At 46.5% G+C, this 20111-nt stretch overlaps 1 protein-coding gene across 1 annotated transcript; it reads left to right on the top strand.

The window, feature by feature from the left end:
- Positions 1 to 502: 502 nt before the first annotated feature.
- Positions 503 to 11624, top strand: DNAJC14 (DnaJ heat shock protein family (Hsp40) member C14). Its single transcript, XM_083598709.1, has 7 exons — positions 503 to 787; positions 1076 to 2582; positions 4287 to 4393; positions 6953 to 7072; positions 8131 to 8291; positions 8767 to 8863; positions 10116 to 11624. Exons 2-7 carry the CDS (start codon positions 1146 to 1148, stop codon positions 10351 to 10353), a joined length of 2160 nt encoding a protein of 719 aa, XP_083454835.1. The 5' UTR covers positions 503 to 787; positions 1076 to 1145; the 3' UTR covers positions 10354 to 11624.
- Positions 11625 to 20111: the final 8487 nt, after the last annotated feature.

Raw genomic sequence — 20111 nt, forward strand, 5'->3', positions numbered from 1 at the left:
GGCGTGTCTCTCGAGGCAGACGGATGCCAACAAGACAAAAAAAAAAAAATTAGGGGTGGGCAGAAGCTAGATCGACTGGTTGATGACTGGGGTGACTTGTTAAAACATTGGGAATGGTTTCTGACACCCAGCTGCTTAAACAGCAACAAGAAGAATACACCCCCCCTAAATTTGGCATGTAGAGCGAAGAAACCTAGCCAGGCGTGGACTTTTTCGCGTGAAACGAATTTCTAGACTCATAATGTGCTCAGAGGCACAGTTGTTCTTTAACTCTTAACTGGATCTTTTCTGGATCTGGGCGTGGCTGGCAGGGATCTGGTGGCTCCTAGAAAATAAAACAGAGCCGATCCGACGAGCACGAAGTTTGCGCGTCCTGGATAAGGCTGAATCACCTTTGCCATTAGAGAAGCCAGCTAGCCGACCGGCGGCCCAAGCACCTCCCGCCCCGTGATCGGTCCGAGGCAACCGCGCCAGGCGAACTCGCCCCACTCTGATCCGGGCTCAGGAGGGAAGAGTCGGAGGGAGGCGCTGCCGCAAGACGGCGCTGAGCGGAATTTTGCGCTCGGGCCCTTTAAGAAAACGAACGCGGCGGGCGGGACGTGCGATGACGCTACCGCGCGCCCCGCCCCCTTACCCACCCACCCACGCACTTGACCCGGACGCAGAAGGCGGGGAACGAGATGTCACACCTAGGCGGGCGGAAGTGGAGGCTCGCGGAGAGAGGGAGTGAGGGGGCAGGAGGAGGGGGAAGTAGCGCCCCCTCTCGTTGCCAGGGTAACAGGACCAGGTAAGCTTCCCCCCCCATTCCGCCCTCCCCGCTTTCTTTCGTGTCTCCTGCCCCCCTTCGTTTGGGGGGCCACGTTTTGAGTCATTTCCCGCGCCCCCCCAAGCATGGAGCGGCCCCCACTTTTCTCTGCCCCCACCCTAGTCCTAGAAGTGGGTGGTAGGGATCTCGCTTCCTGTTAACCATTATTGGGGGTTGGGGGCGTTGGGGGGCCGGGTTGGTGCTGCGGTTTGGAGAAGTCTCGTCTGGATTTTGAATCTCTCCTGTTACTATTATTATTCTTTTTTGCAGGCGGAGGGATCGACGATGGCTGTAACTTAACCACTCGTCGAGGCCAGAGCAACCCTGGAAGCCCAACGCCATGGAGGACGCTGGGTGTGAGACTGGAGATCTGTCTGAACGCAAGCCAGCTTGCCCTGATTTGGGCAGGACCGTTCCGGGTACTGGCAGCCCTTGTATGGCAAAGGAGAGCAGCTCCGTCTCAGGCGGTGCTGATGCAGGAAGCGACCTGCTAGCCGCCGGCCAGGTCTCCCAAGAGTGCTGCAGTTGCGAAGGCTGCCCCGGCAAAGAGGGGCTGGTTTTGGAAGCGGCAGAGGCTTGTGAGCAGGCTGCTGGAGAAGCTGGAATTGGGGGCGAGGAGGAGGAGGAGGGTGCTAGAGGAACCGAAACCACTTGGAAGAAAAGGAGCGATCAAGATAACGGCAGCTTGCACTTTGCTGGCTACGGTGAAGCTGGCTCTTGTAACTGTCAAGGAGATATCCCCGATCCCTCCGAAACTTATTCAGAGAAGGGGAATGGCTTGTGTGGTTTCACTTGCCAGCACTGGCTTTCGGCCTCCAAGGAGAAAGGCCCTTCCAAGTTACCACAAGGTCAGGAGGAAGACGTTGAAGATGATGCGGCGTCCAAGGCGAAGGAGGAGGTCCCAGACTGTACTCGGGCTCCCGGTGGAAGGAAGTTTGCCCGGCAGCAAAAGCACCATTCTGCAGCCAAGGGCGAAGGGCGTTTTGCACTATCTGGGGGAAAGCACAGGCAGGCCAGGAAGAGGAGTGACGGTGGGCGGCACCATGACGTCCAAGTCCAGCTGCTCAAACATCTGGAGGGGTTAGCTTCCTTCTGCGTCTCCTGCTTCAAACTCTTTATCAGCCTGATTGTGCAGGTCACCCACAGGTGTGGCGAGGGTGTGGAAGCTGGTGGGAAGCTCCTGTACTCATGCTGCTCCTTAAGCGCTCATGATCTGGATACCATCCGAACCAGCATGCGGACTTGGATCCAGCATGCAAGGCTGGGCTGCAGGAAAGTGACGTGGTGGCTGGGCTCGTGGCTTAGTGTGGCTTACCGCCTGCTTAAGATGCTATGTGCTATACTCTTTCTGGTGCTCATGCTTCTCCTGGGTAGCTTGAGACTCTGCTGGCGGGTCTCTAAATCAGCCCTCTTCAGTGTCGTGGGTAGATTGGCCCACACCAGTCACGGAGCCTGGATTGTCTCAGCCGTTGACCTGCCCCAAGTTTGGGCCCTCTTTAAAGAAAGCAGGACTTGCAAGTGGGCAGCCGGCCTGCTGCTTAAGTGGCAAACCCTCCTTTGGATGCCCAAAGGATTAAGGACCAGCCAGCCAGGGGACACTGCTTACAATGGGTCTCCTGGAGGATCTGAGCCATACCAGCCTGGGGAAGAGGTGGCGCGCTTGCTGGCTATGGCACATACCCCCGAAGAAGAGCTGAACCCTTTCCAGGTCTTGCGCTTGGAGGCAACTGCATCGGATGCTGAGCTGAAGAGAGCCTATCGGCACTTGGCAGTACTGGTGAGCACATTCCTTTTGAGCTGGAGGAAGACGATTGGGTGTCTTGAGAAAGGTGCCATCGTATTTCTCTGCTGCCTTGGGCTGGCATGTGCTTGCAATTCATGATTACCGCTGTGTTCACTGCGTGGATTTGCAAAGCTACTGCTGGTTTTCTTCAAGGCAGGGCCCCCCTCTGCATCTGGCTGGCACAGTTAGCAGTTTAATGTGGGTTTGTGTGGAGGGGGAGGTTCAGAGGATATTATCCAGCCAGTTTGTTCAACAGTGTCTCTCGCTTGTCGGTTTAGCAGTCCTTTTGCTTCCTCTTGCCTCATCTGCCATGCTCTGCTGCACACTCTAGGGCCTTCAAGATTACTGTGCTACTTGGAGGGACAAAGTTTTGCTAATCCTTTCTTTTATCAGGCTGGCATGATCACTGTCAGCAGCTTGCTTGTCCAGGCCACTGTGATGAGTAATCACTCTGCTAGTTTTTCTGCTTCAGGTATCAAGCAGCAGTATGCTGGGAAGCCAGGTTAAACCTGTCTTGACTTAATGCCTTGAGGTGGTAAACTTTCCGCCTAGTTCCTAGGGCTGGAAAATTACCAGCCTGAAGCTTTAAGGATGCAAATCTGCTCCCTTTCGCCCATCCCAAAATGAGTTAAAAGGGCAACTGAACTGCAGTAGTGCAATGTTGATGTGGGGCCATGGGCAGACATGGAGTGGACTCAGACTTCAGGCCCTGTCTTCACTGGGAACTGCTAATCTGTCTCACTAACCACAGGGGCTGGCCTCATTTGGGACAAGGACTGGTTTTAATCAAAAGCAGTTGTATCTCGTTCATTCCTTGTTATGATTGGGTATGGCTACAGTGGAGGAAGCATGTCTTACCAGTCTGAGTTTTTGGACAGAAAACATGCCGTTATTAAGAAAACATGCCTGTATTAATCAGAAGCCCTGGTTCAAGTTTCTGCCACTCTTATTCTGTCATGGGATATGTGGATGATAATGCCGGTCTACATTACAAGGTCCCTATTAGAATTACTGAGTTAATGAATAAAGAAATTGGCAGAGTATATAGAATTGGCCAGCATGACAACAAAAATTAGAGGTCAGGGAGAAACACAGCTGAGGGAGGAATGGGAATTATGTATAGATTATCTAAAGAGGTACAGCAACCAAATAAATCTGCATGTAGGAATTGACATATAAGCAGATGTCAAGGAAATAAACAACTCTCTGACTTTCTGAAGGCAGCCCTGTTTAGGGAAGTTTTTAATGTTTGATGTTTTATTGTGTTCTTAATATCCTTTTGGAAGCCGCCCAGAGTGGCTGGGGAAACCCAGCCAGATGGGCGGAGTATAAGTAATAAATTATTATTTTTATTATTTTATTATTATGGAGCAGTAATTACAAACTAGGTTAACAAACAGAACAATAATGGGTGGTAATTTCCTGGCTAAGGATATGCAGCATAAAAAGGAAAAACAGGAAGCCACGGTGGGGTGGGAAGTCTAAAGGGAATAGATGGATAAAAATATGCAGAATATGCATGTATATACTGAAACCTTGGGAAAATACAAATTAAATATATAAATAAAAAGGATTACTTCGTTCATGTATATGATGTGCTTTTCCCATGGGCTGAAAAAACCAAATGCTATTGATGCCACAATATAGGCATTTTCTGACTTTCTGTTTGTTTTTGGGATGGGGTCGGGTGTTGCACAGGTTCACCCAGACAAGAATAAGCATCCGCGAGCAGAAGAGGCCTTCAAGGTACTGCGGGCAGCCTGGGATATTGTCAGCAATCCAGAGAGGAGGAAGGAATATGAAATGTGAGTGGACTGAAATCCATTTGGCCACAATGTTTTGGAATCAAGAGTCCACATTACCTGTGGACTGGGAGGGTGCTGCTCTCAAAGTAAGGCCATATTTAATGGGCAGGAAGATGCACTGCAAACGAGGCCCTGATCATTGGCCTCATCTTGTGACCAAGAGTTATTTAAATGTTCCAGATGTATGCAAAATGCTGCCCTGTAAAGAAAATGGAAAGGTGGGGTATGATTCTCTTAAATTATTAACTCTCCTACAAATAGCCAATCAAGCCCTCCTGAGTGCCCATCATGGGGTTGTTTAGGAGTAAGTGCATCTCCTACACACTATTAATATGCACAGGAGCACAAGTATTCACAGCTGGAAACAGATGCTCAGGATAAATGGTTTTGAAAATTAGCTTGTACCTCTAACTGCTGCTTGTGTTGACCTCTGCTTTTGCCCTCCGTTAGAGGTAAAGGCCAATACTGTGGTGGCACCTTATCCTTTATCTAATTGAAGATAAAGGCACCCCTGACCATTAGGTCCAGTCGTGGCCGACTGGGGTTGCGGCGCTCATCTCGCTTTATTGGCCGAGGGAGCCGGTGTACAGCTTCTGGGTCATATGGCCAGCATGACTAAGCCACTTCTGGCAAACCAGAGCAGCGCACGGAAACGCCGTTTACCTTCCCGCTGGAGCGGTACCTATTTATCTACTTGCACTTTGACGTGCTTTCGAACTGCTAGGTTGGCAGGAGCAGGGACCGAGCAACGGGAGCTCACCCCGTCTCAGGGATTCGAACCGCCGACCTTCTGATCGGCAAGTCCTAGGCTCTGTGGTTTAACCCACAGCACCACCCGCGTCCCTATATCTAATCTATATCTATATATCTATATCTACCTATATCTATATATCTATATCTAATTGAAAGAAGTGTATTATCACTAGACTCCCCCCATTCTCTGTGAATTGTGGTAAATTAATGTATCCAAATTAGTAGAAAGAAGAAATTGAACTCCTCTCCACCTGGCAATTGTGCAAGGGCATTATCTATAACTAGATAAGAGTGCTGGAGATAAGCGTGCAGAGTGTGCTCTTGGCCTAAAGGCCTTCTGAGGAGAAGACCCAGAGGAGGAGTTTGAGGTACTGACTGAGGCCAAGCAGCTGCTGCACTGCTTTGACTCCCAGCTCTTGTAGAAAAGTTTGGAACTCTAAAAACCAGCCTTCAACATGCTGGCTTGAAAGAGCCACTGTTTTCTGAGACTGGCTTCTGAGTAAGTAGGCTTAGATTTAGATTTGCAACATAGCTCCAGTGGGAAGGGTGTGGAAGGTCTAGATTTCATTTAGTTGACCCAAGTTACTTCCAGTTAATTGGGCAATAGATCTTTTAAAAGTAACAACAGCATCAACAATAAGGCTTCGTAAAAAATGAGGATGGTGGGCACTTAGAAGAGACATTTTCCACCTCTGCACTATATGAGGCAGAAAGGGGATTCTGCCTCTAAAATGTTGCATGCTGTGATATACAGGCGCATCATCAAAACATGAAGTGTGCTTTTTTTACAACTGTTTTCCCTGTACGTAGACGTAATCAATTGTTTAGCAGGCTAATCATTCAAATGTGAGTAGATTAATCGGTAAGGGTTTTTTTTAACTGTTAAGATCTGAAGTTACCTGCTACCTAGCAAGGAACAGTCTCAGGTCTATTTATATCAGGCTTCCTCAACCTCGGCCCTCCAAATGTTTTGAGACTACAATTCCCATCATCCCTGACCACTGGTCCTGCTAGCTAGGGATCATGGGAGTTGTAGGCCAAAAACATCTGGAGGACCGAGGTTGAGGAAGCCTGACTTACATTATTGTCAATTCTTGTACAATTGTCCTTGCATCTTGGTCTGGCACAGATTCCTCCAGAGTTGAGTATGTTCTGTTGGAGGATGCAGACACACTCTCAGGAATAGCAGCATGATTTAAATAAAACTCCTAGCCATTTCTGTCACCTCATGAGAAACTGGATACAGCGAAGGATACACACATATTTGGACTTAGGCAGAGTTGCGTCAAATGCAAGGCTGAAATAACAATCATGTGTTTGCTGTGTGATCTAACTGAAGTCCATGCTACACTGCCAGGGAGTATGTGGGAATACGTTGGGTAACATTTTGTTTACTGAGCACACTACAGTGAACTCCTTTCAAGTTCCCTGTATATCCCACAATGCTTTGACATTTTATGAAAGTGTTCCTGCTTGTTTAAAACACTGGAAGGTTTCCCAATATGAGAAGCAGAATGTATCTGCATCAGTTATATTTAAGAGTACCTAGCTTTGAAGTCACCAGTGTAAATGCAGCGACAGAGTGGCATATAAGTTAGACAAGTGGCTGGGAGGGGGTGGGCTAATATTGCTTCAGCATATAGCACTTATTTCTTACTGCCTGGTCCTAGCTGTCGTCACCTAGAAGAAAGTTCTTTTGCTTTAAAGTGCTTAGTATCACAGCCTTAGTCTGGCATTGTCCAGGTTTCTTTCTTGCACGGATGCTACCGCCATTGGCTTCTGACTTCCCTTGTTGCTCTTTTCAAGCAAGCGCATGGCAGAGACAGAGCTGACCAAATCCATGAACGAGTTCCTTTCTAAGCTTCAGGATGACCTAAAAGAAGCCATGAATACAATGATGTGTAACAAGTGTCAGGGGAAGCACAGGTACGTGGCCAGCTGCCGTTATCTCCTTAATGGCCCCACCATTATTTCAGGCCGGGTGCAATAATAGCGAGAGCATGTCTGCTTTCCAGAGTGTGCAGTACAGTGGTGCCCCGCAAGACGAACGCCTCGCAAGACGAAAAACCCGCTAGACGAAAGGGTTTTTCTGTTTTGGAGGCGCTTCGCAAAACGAATTTCCCTATGGGCTTCCTTCGCAAGACGAAAGCCCATAGGGAAATCTACAGGACAGCGGGGAAGCGCAGCGCGTCTTCCCCACTGTCCTCGGACCTCCTCCGAAGGCTGGCGGTGGGGCGGAGAGACCTTCTCCCCGCGCCAGCCTTCGGATGGCTGTCCTGAAGACTTGCGGTGGGAGGAGGGTTTTCCTTCCCACCGCCAACATTCAGAATGCTGTTCTGAATGTTGGCGGTGGGGAGGAAAAACCCTCCTCCCACCGCAAGCCCCGGGAACAGAGGAGAAGCGCTGCGCGCCTTCCCCTCTGTTCCCGGACCTGTCCTGAAGGCTTGCGGTGGGGAGAAAAGCCCTTCTCCGCACCGCCAGCCTGGCAAGCGGTCTCCATAGGTTCCTATGGGAAACCGTGCTTCGCAAGACGAAAAACTCGCAAGAAGAAAAAACTTGCGGAACGAATTAATTTCGTCTTGCGAGGCACCACTGTATCTCAATTCTTGCTGGCCATTGCTGCAGCAAAGCCATGTGGCAGAGCGACTATATACTATCTTTATTTGATAAGAAAAATGGTTCTAAGCACCCATGGAAAAGCTTGGGAATGTGGGCAGTAGCTGGAGAAGTTAAAGCATAAGAAAAACAGCTGGGAAGGTTTCCAACGGCTTGGAGAGGCGAGGCTCTCATTCATGGCTTAGCTACCATTTCCTCTTCTTAGGGCTACTGATTCTGCTAACCATTTTTGGATGCAGAATCTCAGCCCCCTCTGAAATGAAGAAACATTGGATGGGGAGGAGAGTTTTAAAGGTTCCAAACTCTAGAAAATCAGGCACCCACCCACCCATACTCTCTGGTCTCTCATATACTCTTTGTTGCTGCAGGCGGTTTGAGATGGATCGTGACCCACTGAATGCTCGCTACTGTGCAGAATGTAGCAAGCTTCATGCGGCCGAGGAAGGAGACTTTTGGGCCGAATCCAGTATGCTAGGGCTGAAGATCACGTATTTTGCCATGATGGATGGAAAGGTTTATGACATCACAGGTAATGGCTCCACACTTCTGGACAAGTGGGAATGGAAGTGAAAGGAAGGTGGTTAAATGGGGTTTTAGAACTATATTCCCCTTTCCTCCCATTGGATACTTGCCATTCATGGAATAGATTCTAAGGTCTTTATAGGCACCTTGTATTCTGTTCAGCATGGGTGGTCTGCTGTGTAGATTTTGAACCTTAAATCTGGGCAGCTCTGCATTTTGTGCAGCGAGCATGCTTACTGCAAGCAAACGCACCTCTCATTCAAAACACAGTGACAACTTTGACCCCCAAAGAAGGACCCCTTGAGAAGGATTTTTAAATAGTTGGATGGGGTAAACCCTGTGAATGATAAATCATGCTGCCGCTGGGATTGCGGTTACTGTTTAAAGGCAGGAGCTTGGATTCTAATGGCGTTCCTGCTTTCTCTGAGAGGCAAATACCTCTCACCATTTCATAGTTTACGTCTTCCCTTTTTAATGTGCAGAATGGGCTGGCTGTCAGCGAGTAGGAATCTCCCCAGACACACACCGTGTTCCATATCACATATCTTTTGGATCAAGGGGCTCAGGAGGACGGCAGAGGTCAGTGATGAATGATGTTGTTTATTCGTTCCCCTTAAAAAAATGTTCTGTCCCCTAGTCTGCACATGGATGAGTCCTTCCTTAACTTTTAAAGTGATACCAGGCTCTGGGAACCCCATCCAAAGACCTGTGTACTATATTCTGTGAGTGAGGATTCCCACTCAGTACAATGTGGGGAGTGGATCTGCTCCGTACATACAAGAGGGTACAAGTGGTCCAGCTCCTATATAAATACATGGGGGAGTGCTGGGCACAATCAGAGCTCTTCTCCATGGAGATGATCTGGGTTCTGATGTCCTGTACACAACATGGCTTGCCAGTGGTGGTTGTGTTAAAACAGCCTGTATGCACAGGCAGGGAACAACTCATCTTAGTTCTAAGTATTTAGCTAACAGGTGTTCAGTTTTCTTTCTGTCTGCAGCTCGTGAGTCTAGGACTACTTCCCCCCCCCAATTCATTGGAAATTTGGAACACATTTTTCATTGCAGTTGCCAGCTTCTATGGGTTAGTCACGCAGGACGCAGGTGGCGCTGTGGGTTAAACCACAGAGCCTAGGACTTGCCGATCAGAAGGTCGGCAGTTCGAATCCCCGCGATGGGGTGAGCTCCCATTGCTAAGTCCCAGCTCCTCCCAACCTAGCAGTTCGAAAGCACGTCAAAGTGCAAGTAGATAAATAGGTACTGCTTCGGCGGGAAGATAAACGGTGTTTCCGTGCGCTGCTCTGGTTCTCCAGAAGCGGCTTAGTCATGCTGGCCACATGACCCGGAAGCTGTACACCGGCTCCCTCGGCCAATAAAGCAAGATGAGCGCTGCAACCCCAGAATCGGTCACGACTGGACCTAAGGGTCAGGGGTCCCTTTACCTTTATGGGTTAGTCACAGTCATAAAGTGTTCCAGATAACTTGCCTCCAACTCCTGTGCATGAGCATTGCTAGTTCTGGCCTTTTTCAATAGGTTGATACACTTTAGTACAGCAACTTGAGTGTAGAGTATTTAATACCCAGAGACTAGATTCTTGACCCTAGAGTCCTCATAACCTGTGCTGAAACTGGTCCCATTGAATCCATATAGAAATTGGGCACCTTTTGCATGTGGTGAAGAGGGTTCTGACACAGTTGAGAGCTCCAAAGCGTACCTTCCACCTCCTGCTTTTACTGTTAAGCCGAGCTTCTTGGTCTGTGGCAGTCAGTGCTGGATCTGATGGTATCATTTGTTCTTCCCTTTCCTCTGCTCTCCCCATCCCCTTCGAAAGAGCTGCTTCAGACGGCAGCCCTGCTTCAGCTGCAGAACTGCAGGATTTCTTCAACCGCATCTTCCAAGGGAACCACGGACAAATGCCGAACGGGAACTTTTTCAGCACGCCCCAACCGCCGTCCCCGGGAAGCGTCCCAACCCCTCCTGCCCCTCCATCAAAGGTGGACAGTACCTCCCAGAAAGGAGATTCGAAGCAGAAACGGCGGAAGAAAGTGCGGCGCCCTTTTCAGCGCTGAGGACTCCACGAGAGTTGGGAGTGAAATCTCCCAGGCCTGCTTGGATGCCAGGCTTTCTACATCAGGTAGCAAAAGGGCTGTTTCAAAAGGGAAAAAAGTGTGTTCTGGTTAGTGTCAAAAATCCAGATGATTCAGGCTCCTCTGGACTAATCCATCACCCGGTAACTTCCAGCTGGACAAAGACCCTCGTCTTTCCACTGCAATTGTCGACACTGATCCCGTGATACCAAAGAGCTCCGACAGACGGCTTCCTGGAAGTGTCATCATGAAGATGTGGCATGGACAGGTGTGGGGATGGAGCAGCCTGCCTAGAGCCATGGGATCTCCTTTAAGGTGACTTTCTCAATGAGATGCTTCTGTCATTGTTCAGCAGTTTCCCCCTTCAGCAGGAGTATGACTACCACCAATAACGTTACCTGATTCTTCACTTTTGGTCCACAAGGACGCTTGGACTGTAACCTCTGCTTTACTCCAATTGTCACACTATCAGACCCCTCCCAAGTCACCTGAGACTTGGAGAAAAGGTGAGCCTTAGAGGGTCCCTAGTTGCCCAGGAAAGACTTGGCTTGGCTGATGGTAATATTAAGGCAACATGTAGAAAAGAAGCATATATCTTATTGCTGTGCAAGATTGGGAATTAAATTCTTACCCCCATGCTGGGTGTCCTACAAACTATACAAGAAGAGGGTCAAGGGAATCGCCCCCCTCCTCCGGTAAATATCCTTGCTAGAAAATATTAAGTCAGTGCTTACCGTGCAAAAGATTTATCTAGGCCCCAAAGTTAGGGGGAGATGAAGATACATTTTACTTCTTCCAGGAGCTGCCCAGATATGATGCAGATACTCAGGATTATACCAAATGGTCTTTTTGCTTCTACGTTGAGTCAAAAAAGGTTCCACAGTTCTGTTGCAAGACTACTGAAAGGAGGTGTTCTGGACCACCCCATAAAGCAAATGGTCACATCTGGCTTTGGATGCAAAGTGACTCTTGGAGAGAACTAGGTTCCTGTCTTTCTAAAGTGCTTGGTTTGCTCTTCCCTGATCCTGGGAAATACATGCTGTTTGCCTCTGCTGTCCAAGGACTGTGATCAAATCAGTTAAGAAACTGGTGGATTAAACCCCCAAGATTTAGCATGGACAGTTGGCTCTTAACTGTCCAAACTTGTTTTATTGAAGGTTACTTTTTTTAAAAAGTTCAGATTTGTATGTACATACATATATTTAATACCATGTGTATTCCCCTTTCTATAAATATAAATGCCTTGGAGAGTCTTGGCCTTGGAGAGTCATTATTACCTTTTCCTTTCACAATGCAGCTACACATTTTCAGAATTTCTTGCTTTGCTTTCCCTCCGTCATTTAAAGGAGAGGATTAATGTTATCCCTGGATTTGTCTTATGGTGGAAACTAATGACATTAACTGACAGATAAAGCTGTGCAAATAGCTGTTCTTATAAGCTCTAGATCCAGTTTATTAAAATTTAGGAGGCACATTTAAGGAGGCTGGAAAGAGTAACACCTGAGAGCGAGAGTTATACCCTACTCTTCCATTAAATAATGATTAAGTAGTGGTATTTTGCTACCCTACATCCTTGCTTGCAGGGGAGAAGTACAGCAAATCCACTACTTCTTTCATAATGGTATTGTAGAGAAGCAGTTATCCCATGATTCTCTCCTCCTCCTTAGGGCTTGTGGGTTGCGCTCCAAGCAGCTGAGGGAAAAGTGCAAGGAAGTCCCTGAATCATTGCATCTCGCTGATCGAATGGGCAGCTAATTTTCCTCCCTGTGACAGAGCTTTTTAGCAGCCTGCTGGGTTACCAGCAAAGGAGAGAAAGTGCTAGCGCTAGGATGTGCTTTAAGCTCAGTATCTTCACCACACCCTGCTATTGCTGTATCTCATTACCTTTGCCACTTCTCTGCAAGTCTCTCTTGTCTACATGTCTCTGCCAACTGACCTGCAGCCCTTGCTTATTTCATCCTCATTTCTGTTTGACTGGATCACGGCATTCAAACATAGATGCCTGGGGTGAATTCTTGCAAGCCCCAAGGGAGAAGAAAAAACAGGATGATCTCTAATGCAAGCTGTTTGTTCATGCTAAAGTACAAGGTCACATCCTGCAACTTCTTGGAGAAGGCTTGGCCCGTGATGTTCTCTGCCCTAGGGGTCAGGGTGGCTCAGTTGCTCCCCTTGTCTTCCTGCTATTCCTTTCCTTGGTCTAAAGGGACTCAGTTGCTATCCTAGGCCTCCAAAACAGGACTTGCTGTGTGTTTGTCAAGGCCTCACCTGAGCTATTATTTCTCTGCCTGATCCTTTTCCCTTTTGGGTTATCTTTTCATCTTGGCTAGGTTTTCTTTTGTACAAGCCATACATTATCTTAAACTAGAAGCAACCCAGTCCAGTGCAGACTAAGGCTGCAGTTCTGTAGTACTTACCTGGAAGTTAGATTAATTGGAGTCAGTGAACTTAACTTCTGGGCAGAGATGCATAGGTTTACATTGTAAGTCTGTTTAAAAAAGTGCAGTTTCTGGATGCTGATTGCATCAGCTTAGTGGCTGGCTTTTGATGTTGCTTTCTCCTGGTTGAGTCCAACCTGTTTTGGATTTTTAAAAGAGCAAATTGAACTGAGATTCTGCATTTCAGCACTTCTTGTTTTGTCAGTTGGTAGCTCTGTAAACAGGTGGTTGCAGCATGCAACCACTGACATTCTCCAGAAGGTGGTGCTCTAAAACCTATTATAGGAAAATGAAACTACACAAAGGTATCTCAAAGCTGTCCCCTGAATCAAACATTAGGTCCTGCAAGAGACTCCTTTATTTTTATAAATGTTTTAGTTAATATCCTGCCTCACCACGGACCCGCTTTTATGAAGTCCCCAACAAAACTTACCAAGACACACATGGAAGCTAAACAGAACTGCAACAGACCAATGGCATCAATGTGGCAATATTAAAGGAGAATTTCCTGCGTTCAAAAGTACCTTGTCAGAGTGTGTAATTCACTGAACTGGCTCTGCAGCAAGTGCATGTGCTATTAGACTTCAGAAACATTTTGCAGTGCACAGATCTGTGGAGCTACTTGTTTCTATTTATGTCTGCCATCATGGGTGTGGAGGTGACAACCAAGAGCCAGAAACATACGTTGAGAAGTGCAGTGAAATTATAATTAGCAGGTTTGCGATAGAATTGAATTTTATTATTTCGGTCACAGACCAGTTCCATCCCACATACAATATCAAGGAAGTCATAAAACACGATAGGGATACATTTGAATTTGCAATTAGGTATGACAGGGACAATACAGATATAGCAACAGTTAAAAAATATATAAATTAAAACTTAGTCACTAACATATAACCTAAAATTATCATTTAAAACTTTAATTATTATGATAGCACAGCTTGTTCCCTAGGTTTTATGGCAATTGCACAGAATTTGGCTACCCTTAACGTGAGGTTTGAGATAGACCAAGACTCCCCTTTAAAAAAAGAAGTAGTTGATAGTCACAGCGGGGTGGTGCAGGAAGAAACAAGAAATATAGAACTCTGTTCATCAGTCCTTGGGTCCTCAGAAGTTGGACTACATCAGGGTTTCCCAAACTTGGGTCTCCAGCTGTTTTTGGACTAAAAGTCCCATAGTCGTAGTCCAAAAACGGCTGGAGACCCAAGTTTGGGAAACTCTGGACTACATCTTCCATCACCCCTATAACTGGCTAAACTGACTGGGGAGGATAGAAGTTTTAGTCCAGTAACACCTGGAGAGTCAAGGCTGAAGAGCAGTGACAGAAACCAGCAGAAGAAGAAGAGCTCAGTGTTCCTACCAGTTTCATCAAGGCAGAGATCAAATGGCATATTTATACTTCACTAAGAAGGTTCTTTTCCTTTCTTACTAATAGCGGTTTCACTCTTAATCACAAAGATTTGAAAAAGATGGTGATGGAAACAAACGTGTTCAAAGGCATTCTGGGGGATGTAGTACATTAAGCCACGATCGAAACACTTGCTTAATTCTAGGGCGCAGCTGGATTTGACCCACCAGGGCTGAATTCTGTCACTTCACCCACTTTCGTTGCTTAAATTTCTTTGCAGCGCACGAGGAGATAGACTGTTGCTGTAGTTGTATGAGGGTCTCTCCCAACTCCTGCTAGCACTTTTAAAGCCAGCTGACCTACTTTCTCCGTAGAGTTGCTCCAATAATTCTGCTGGGACCTGCCGCTCAGGCTTCTCATATTGTAAATTACATGCCAATAGAATCTTATTTCTTACATGTATGTAGGCTGCTTGAATGTATACTGTATAATGCAGGCTTCCTCAAACTCGGCCCTCCAGATGTCTGTGGCCTACAACTCCCATGATCCTTAGCTAGCAGGACCAGTGGTCAGGGATGATGGGAATTGTAGTCTCAAAACATCTGAAGGGCCAAGTTTGAGGAAGCCTGGTATAATGTATAACATGAATCACTGAATACCTTCAAGTTTCTCCCTTGCTGGGGTTAGGAGGCAGGTGTTACAAGTAGGTTTTTAGGCTCCTTGCCCCCCTTTTTCAAAGTAAGTACCATTCTAAGGTAGGCTGCCTGTCGGTGTCTCATATATCCCCAAACACCTGCTACTCCTATGACCCACTTGGCCTATTAGATACAGTAGGAGGGTGTTGACTGTTGCTAAAACTTCACTGGGTAGGCAGGGAATGTAATAGCTCCCAGCTCAAGGCTGCCCCAAGGAAGCCTTAGCTACCACCCTTTCTGTGAGAGCTCAGCTGTGGAAGTGGCAGATCTGTTCACAAACCAGTGTGGGCCCAAGCCTCTGCATGCTAACAGCTGGCTTCTTTTGGTGGATATCGTATACAGCTGGGAAAAAGCCTTCGCAACAGAGAGGACATGCGCCAGTTATTGTTCACCTTCCAATCTGCATTAATAATAATAATAATAATAATAATAATAATAATAATAATAATAATTTATTATTATTTATACCCCGCTCATCTATCTGGCTGGGTTTCCACAGCCACTCTGGGTGGCTCCCAACCAAATATTAACAACACAATACAGCATTAGACGTTAAAAACTTCCCTAAACAGGGCTGCCTTCAGATGTCTTCTAAATATCAGATAGTTGCTTATTGCCTTGACATCTGATGGGAGGGCGTTCCACAGGGCGGGTGCCACTACTGAGAAGGCCCTCTGCCTGGTTCCCTGCAACCTCACATCTCGCAGTGAGGGAACTGCCAGAAGGCCCTTGGTGCTGGACCTCAGTGTCTGGGCAGAACGATGGGGGTGGAGATGCTCCTTCAGGTATACAGGACTGAGGCCGTTTAGGGCTTTAAATGTCAGCACCAACACTTTGATATACGCGCGATCCAGACCCTTGCTTCCAGACCTGCAGATGATAGTCTTCTTTCCCTTTCCTTAGAGTGAAGTAACACCAGGCATCCAAATATTTGATTTGTAGGTATGCAAACAGAGTTGGGATAGGGGGTTGGGATTCAAGGCAATTGCTGCCGGCGTCAAAAGACCCGAGCGCCTTCCTAAAACGCAGGAGAAAGTGGCGATTGTCCCCTCACGTCATTCCTAAGAGGAAGAGGCATTTGTGTAGGTGGGAGTGAAATGTTGCAGGTTCCGTTCCCCGCCTGCTTTCCAGCAACGGTACTTTTCCCACCCACATGCTGACAAATTGGCTTAGGAGGAAAACTGGACAGACAGATTCACGGACATAAGAGACATACTTGTAAAAGATAACGGTAGCGACGCAGGTGGCGCTGTGGGTTAAACCACAGAACCTAGGACTTGCCGGTCAGAAGGTCGGCGGTTCGAATCCCCGCGACTGGGTGAGCTCCCGTTGCTCTGTCCCATCTCCTGCCAACCTAGCAGTTCGAAAGCACGTCAAAAGTGCAAGTAGATAAATAGGTACCGCTGATGAAGCAAAAATAATTTTTTAAAAAAATGGGGGTGGGGCAGGGAGGCCTTATGAGTTAAAGGAAGTTCTCTAGAACTGCTGTTGCAAGGGGTTTCCCCATAAGCCCTTGTGGTTGGCACAGAAACAAGAAAAGCAAGGTGACCATGCTGGCTCTGACCAACGGTTATGATAGTTTCGCGTTTTGTCTCCCACCAGTCGCCAGTCAGATGCCACAGGGCAGTTCACAAGCAAGGAACGATGACAATAGCTGTTCCTCCTATCTATCCTATCTATCCCCATCACCTCATCGTTGGTGCAATCCATGTATTTCTGGAACAAAAAGTGAATCAGAGAAATGTCATTCCTGAAGGCACTGGGAATGGGAAATTGCAGTGCCAAGACACAAAAACAAATCGCTTATTCAAATTAGGCTTCATACCTGATGTGGCCAATGTAACATTGATTTTTCACATGGAGATCCTGAAACAGAGAGTCCGGTACAGCAAGCCCACAATTTACGCGGGGGTTACGTTCGGGAGATCAAGCCTAAAGCCAAAATCGCGCATAGTCAAAACTCATTTGGTGCAATCTGACGGGGGGTGGGAATGCAAAAGTATTTTTTTCCTTTTCTACTTATTTTTCTTTTTTGCCAAGTGCATAAAGCTGAATGTGCGCAAGTTAAATGTGCACAGGTTGCGGGCTTATTGTACATGATTGGCCTTTCACCTTGTTTTCTCTCCCAGGTAAACTGGTAAAATAAAATTTAAAAAAATGAAGACTAGAATTGGTGCAAATTAACATGTGATGTTGGCGAACAATAAATGGAACTGCATAGAGAGCTTATGCCTTAACACTCTCAGATAATGATGGTAAATGGTTATCACAATTTCATTTGAGTAACAGATATTTTAGAGAAATGATAAGGGATTTTATTTTTGTGTAGGGAAAGCAGGATACAATCAATAAAACCAAATAACTCAGCAGAGGGGGAGATGAGGGAAGTCCAGAGGAGGGGAGGGAGAATAATTGTATATAACATGATGAATGAGATTTGTATTATTATTTGTTACAAAATTCAATAAATATTCATTAAAAAAGGAATTGGTGCAAATGAACATGTGATGTTGGCGAACAATAAATGGAACTGCATAGGGAGCTTATGCCTTAACACTCTCAGATAATGACGGTAAATGGTTATCTAACATGTAGGCAGGCATTATTCAATTGATGCATTTGCCTGAATATGTGTGTCTTTTTTAAAAGCAAAGCATTTTTGGGGCGTTTAACCATATTTCTTCTCACCAGCTCTATGACCGTCCCTGCATCTGTATTGACTTCTACCTATTGTGGTATCGACCCCTAGCTCCTTGGGAAATAGCTGTGTTTGCTGCATTCTCCTATCCCGCTTTGCCCTGCTGCTCCCTCACCCTCTTCATACGTGAAAGCAATCAGAAATCCTAGTTCCCATTACAGATCCCAGATCCATCCAGGGCAACACTATGCAGAGAGCATGCCTGGCCCCATTATTTTTATCTAAATCTACTCTCCGCTCCAAGAGCTCTACGTCCAACAACCCCATGCCCTTCACCTTTTCAGAGTGATCTGAAAATAGTTGAGGTATTTTTTGTGGTGTTACCCCACAATCCAGATTTTCCTTTGCTTACACCCAGAAAAATATCTGACCATAGTGTTGCTTGAGGTATAACCAAGGTCAGGACCCAGAAGCCTGGCTTCTCACCATCACTGCAGAACTGTAAACTCGACCAATATCCCTATAAACTGGTGCTGCAACGGCAGTTTTGTGCCTCTGGCATTCAACCTGGGGGTTTTGCCCTTCAAAGCTGGATCGTTAAGCCACAGGGCCAGGAGCCTTAGGGCTTGTCATTGTCTAGGTGAGTCAATCAAGGAATTCCTATTCCCTCCGGTCCCAAATCGATACTCTGCTGTTTTCTTCTTCTGGAATTCTCCCTACCAATTCAGGCAACTACTATCGAAGAATTGATGCTTTTGAATTATGGTGCTGGAGGAGACTTTTGAGAGTCCCATGGACTGCAAGAAGATCAGACCTATCCATTCTGAAGGAAATCAGCCCTGAGTGCTCACTGGAAGGACAGATCGTGAAGCTGAGGCTCCAGTACTTTGGCCACCTCATGAGAAGAGAAGACTCCCTGGAAAAGACCCTGATGTTGGGAAAGATGGAGGGCACAAGGAGAAGGGGACGACAGAGGACGAGATGGTTGGACAGTGTTCTTGAAGCTACCAGCATGAGTTTTACCAAACTGCAGGAAGCAGTGGAAGACAGGAGTGCCTGGCGTACTCTGGTCCATGGGGTCATGAAGAGTCGGACACGACTAAACAGCTAAACAACAACAACTATCTATTACCTTTGGTAAACATTTCATTTAATCAGCTTCAGCCAGGAATCTGGTACTATCCTTTTGAGGTACGTATTAATTCAGATTATCTGTCCTGTTAACCTTCCCTCTGTCATGACTATAGGCTTGTTCTCTCCTCTCCATGACACATAGCTCACATTCCCTCCTTGTGTATGTGATGCTCGTGTATTAAGATGCCTTTCAGGATTAGGCCAATTTAGCATGTACATCAGCTAGCCCTCGATTGCATATTATGCTGTGTTCTTTGTGATGGGCCAAACTCTTTCCATCGCTAACAGTGTACCTATGTATTATTTGTAACACAAAGCATCAGTAGGCAAGGAAATACCTGTAGGGCAGCGGCTTCCCATCAAACCATTTTAAGTTTTTTCTTCCCCTTATCAAAAGATATCATAAAATATTCCTGCCTTTCAAATCTGTGTACAGTGGTACCTCGGGTTAAGTACTTAATTCGTTCCGGAGGTCCGTTCATAACCTGAAACTGTTCTTAACCTGAAGCACCACTTTAGCTAATAGGGCCTCCCGCTGCTGCCGTGCCGCCGGAGCACGATTTCTGTTCTCATCCTGAAGCAAAGTTCTTAACCCGAGGTACTATTTCTGGGTTAGCAGAGTCTGTAACCTGAAGTGTATGTAACCTGAAGTGTATGTAACCCGAGGTACCACTGTACAGTGCTACAATTGTTCAGATTTATTTTATTGGTTTCTTAATTGTTTTTGTATTGTTTATGTTACGTCAACTCCACAGGGAAATTTCTAATGCAGATAGGAATATAATAATACTGATAAATATCACTCTAATACAAATTCCTATGCACCAGTATGTTACATGGATTATGATCCTCCATAGGTTCTAAAACATGTGTGGAAAGAGAGCTTTTCATGTTATGCAGAGAAAATATAAGGCAGAGATAGACATCCTTGATAGATAGCATGATAGACTAGAAGTCAGCACCTGAGACATTTTGCTGTTCCACAACCATCACTAGTAGGGTTAGCTTTACTCTGTTGCAAGGCAGGGCAAGTCTTGACAGCTCAATATGGTCAGTGTTGGTGCTGACCTTTAAAGCCCTAAACGGCCTTGGTCCAGTGTACCTGAAGGAGCATCTCCACCTCCATTGTTCTGCCCGGACACTGAGGTCCAGCGCCGAGGGCCTTCTGGCAGTTCCCTCACTGCGAGATGTGAGGTTACATGGAACCAGGCAGAGGGCCTTCTCGGTAGTGGCACCCGTCCTGTGGAAACCCTCCCACCAGATGTCAAAGAGAAAAATAACTACCAAACTTTTAGAAGACATCTGAAGGCAGCCCTGTTTAGGGAAGCTTTTAATGTTTAATAGGTTATTGCAATTTAGTGTTTTATTGGAAGCCGCCCAGAGTGGCTGGGGAAACCCAGCCAGATGGGCGGGGTATAAATAAATTATTATTATTATTATTATTATTATTATTATTATTATTATTATTATATCTCCATAAGAACGTA

This window comes from Podarcis filfolensis, assembly GCF_964270895.1.
Source record: "Podarcis filfolensis genome assembly, chromosome: 2".
NCBI classification, from domain to species: domain Eukaryota; kingdom Metazoa; phylum Chordata; class Lepidosauria; order Squamata; family Lacertidae; genus Podarcis; species Podarcis filfolensis.

Excerpts from the sequence above, each read along its gene's own strand:
- DNAJC14 (XM_083598709.1), top strand. The coding sequence starts at position 1,146 with ATGGAGGACGCTGGGTGTGAGACTGGAGATCTGTCTGAACGCAAGCCA. Across the intron at positions 2,583-4,286 it reads ATCGGCACTTGGCAGTACTG|GTTCACCCAGACAAGAATAA; the intron begins GTGAGCACATTC and ends GGTGTTGCACAG. Across the intron at positions 7,073-8,130 it reads AAGTGTCAGGGGAAGCACAG|GCGGTTTGAGATGGATCGTG; the intron begins GTACGTGGCCAG and ends TTGTTGCTGCAG.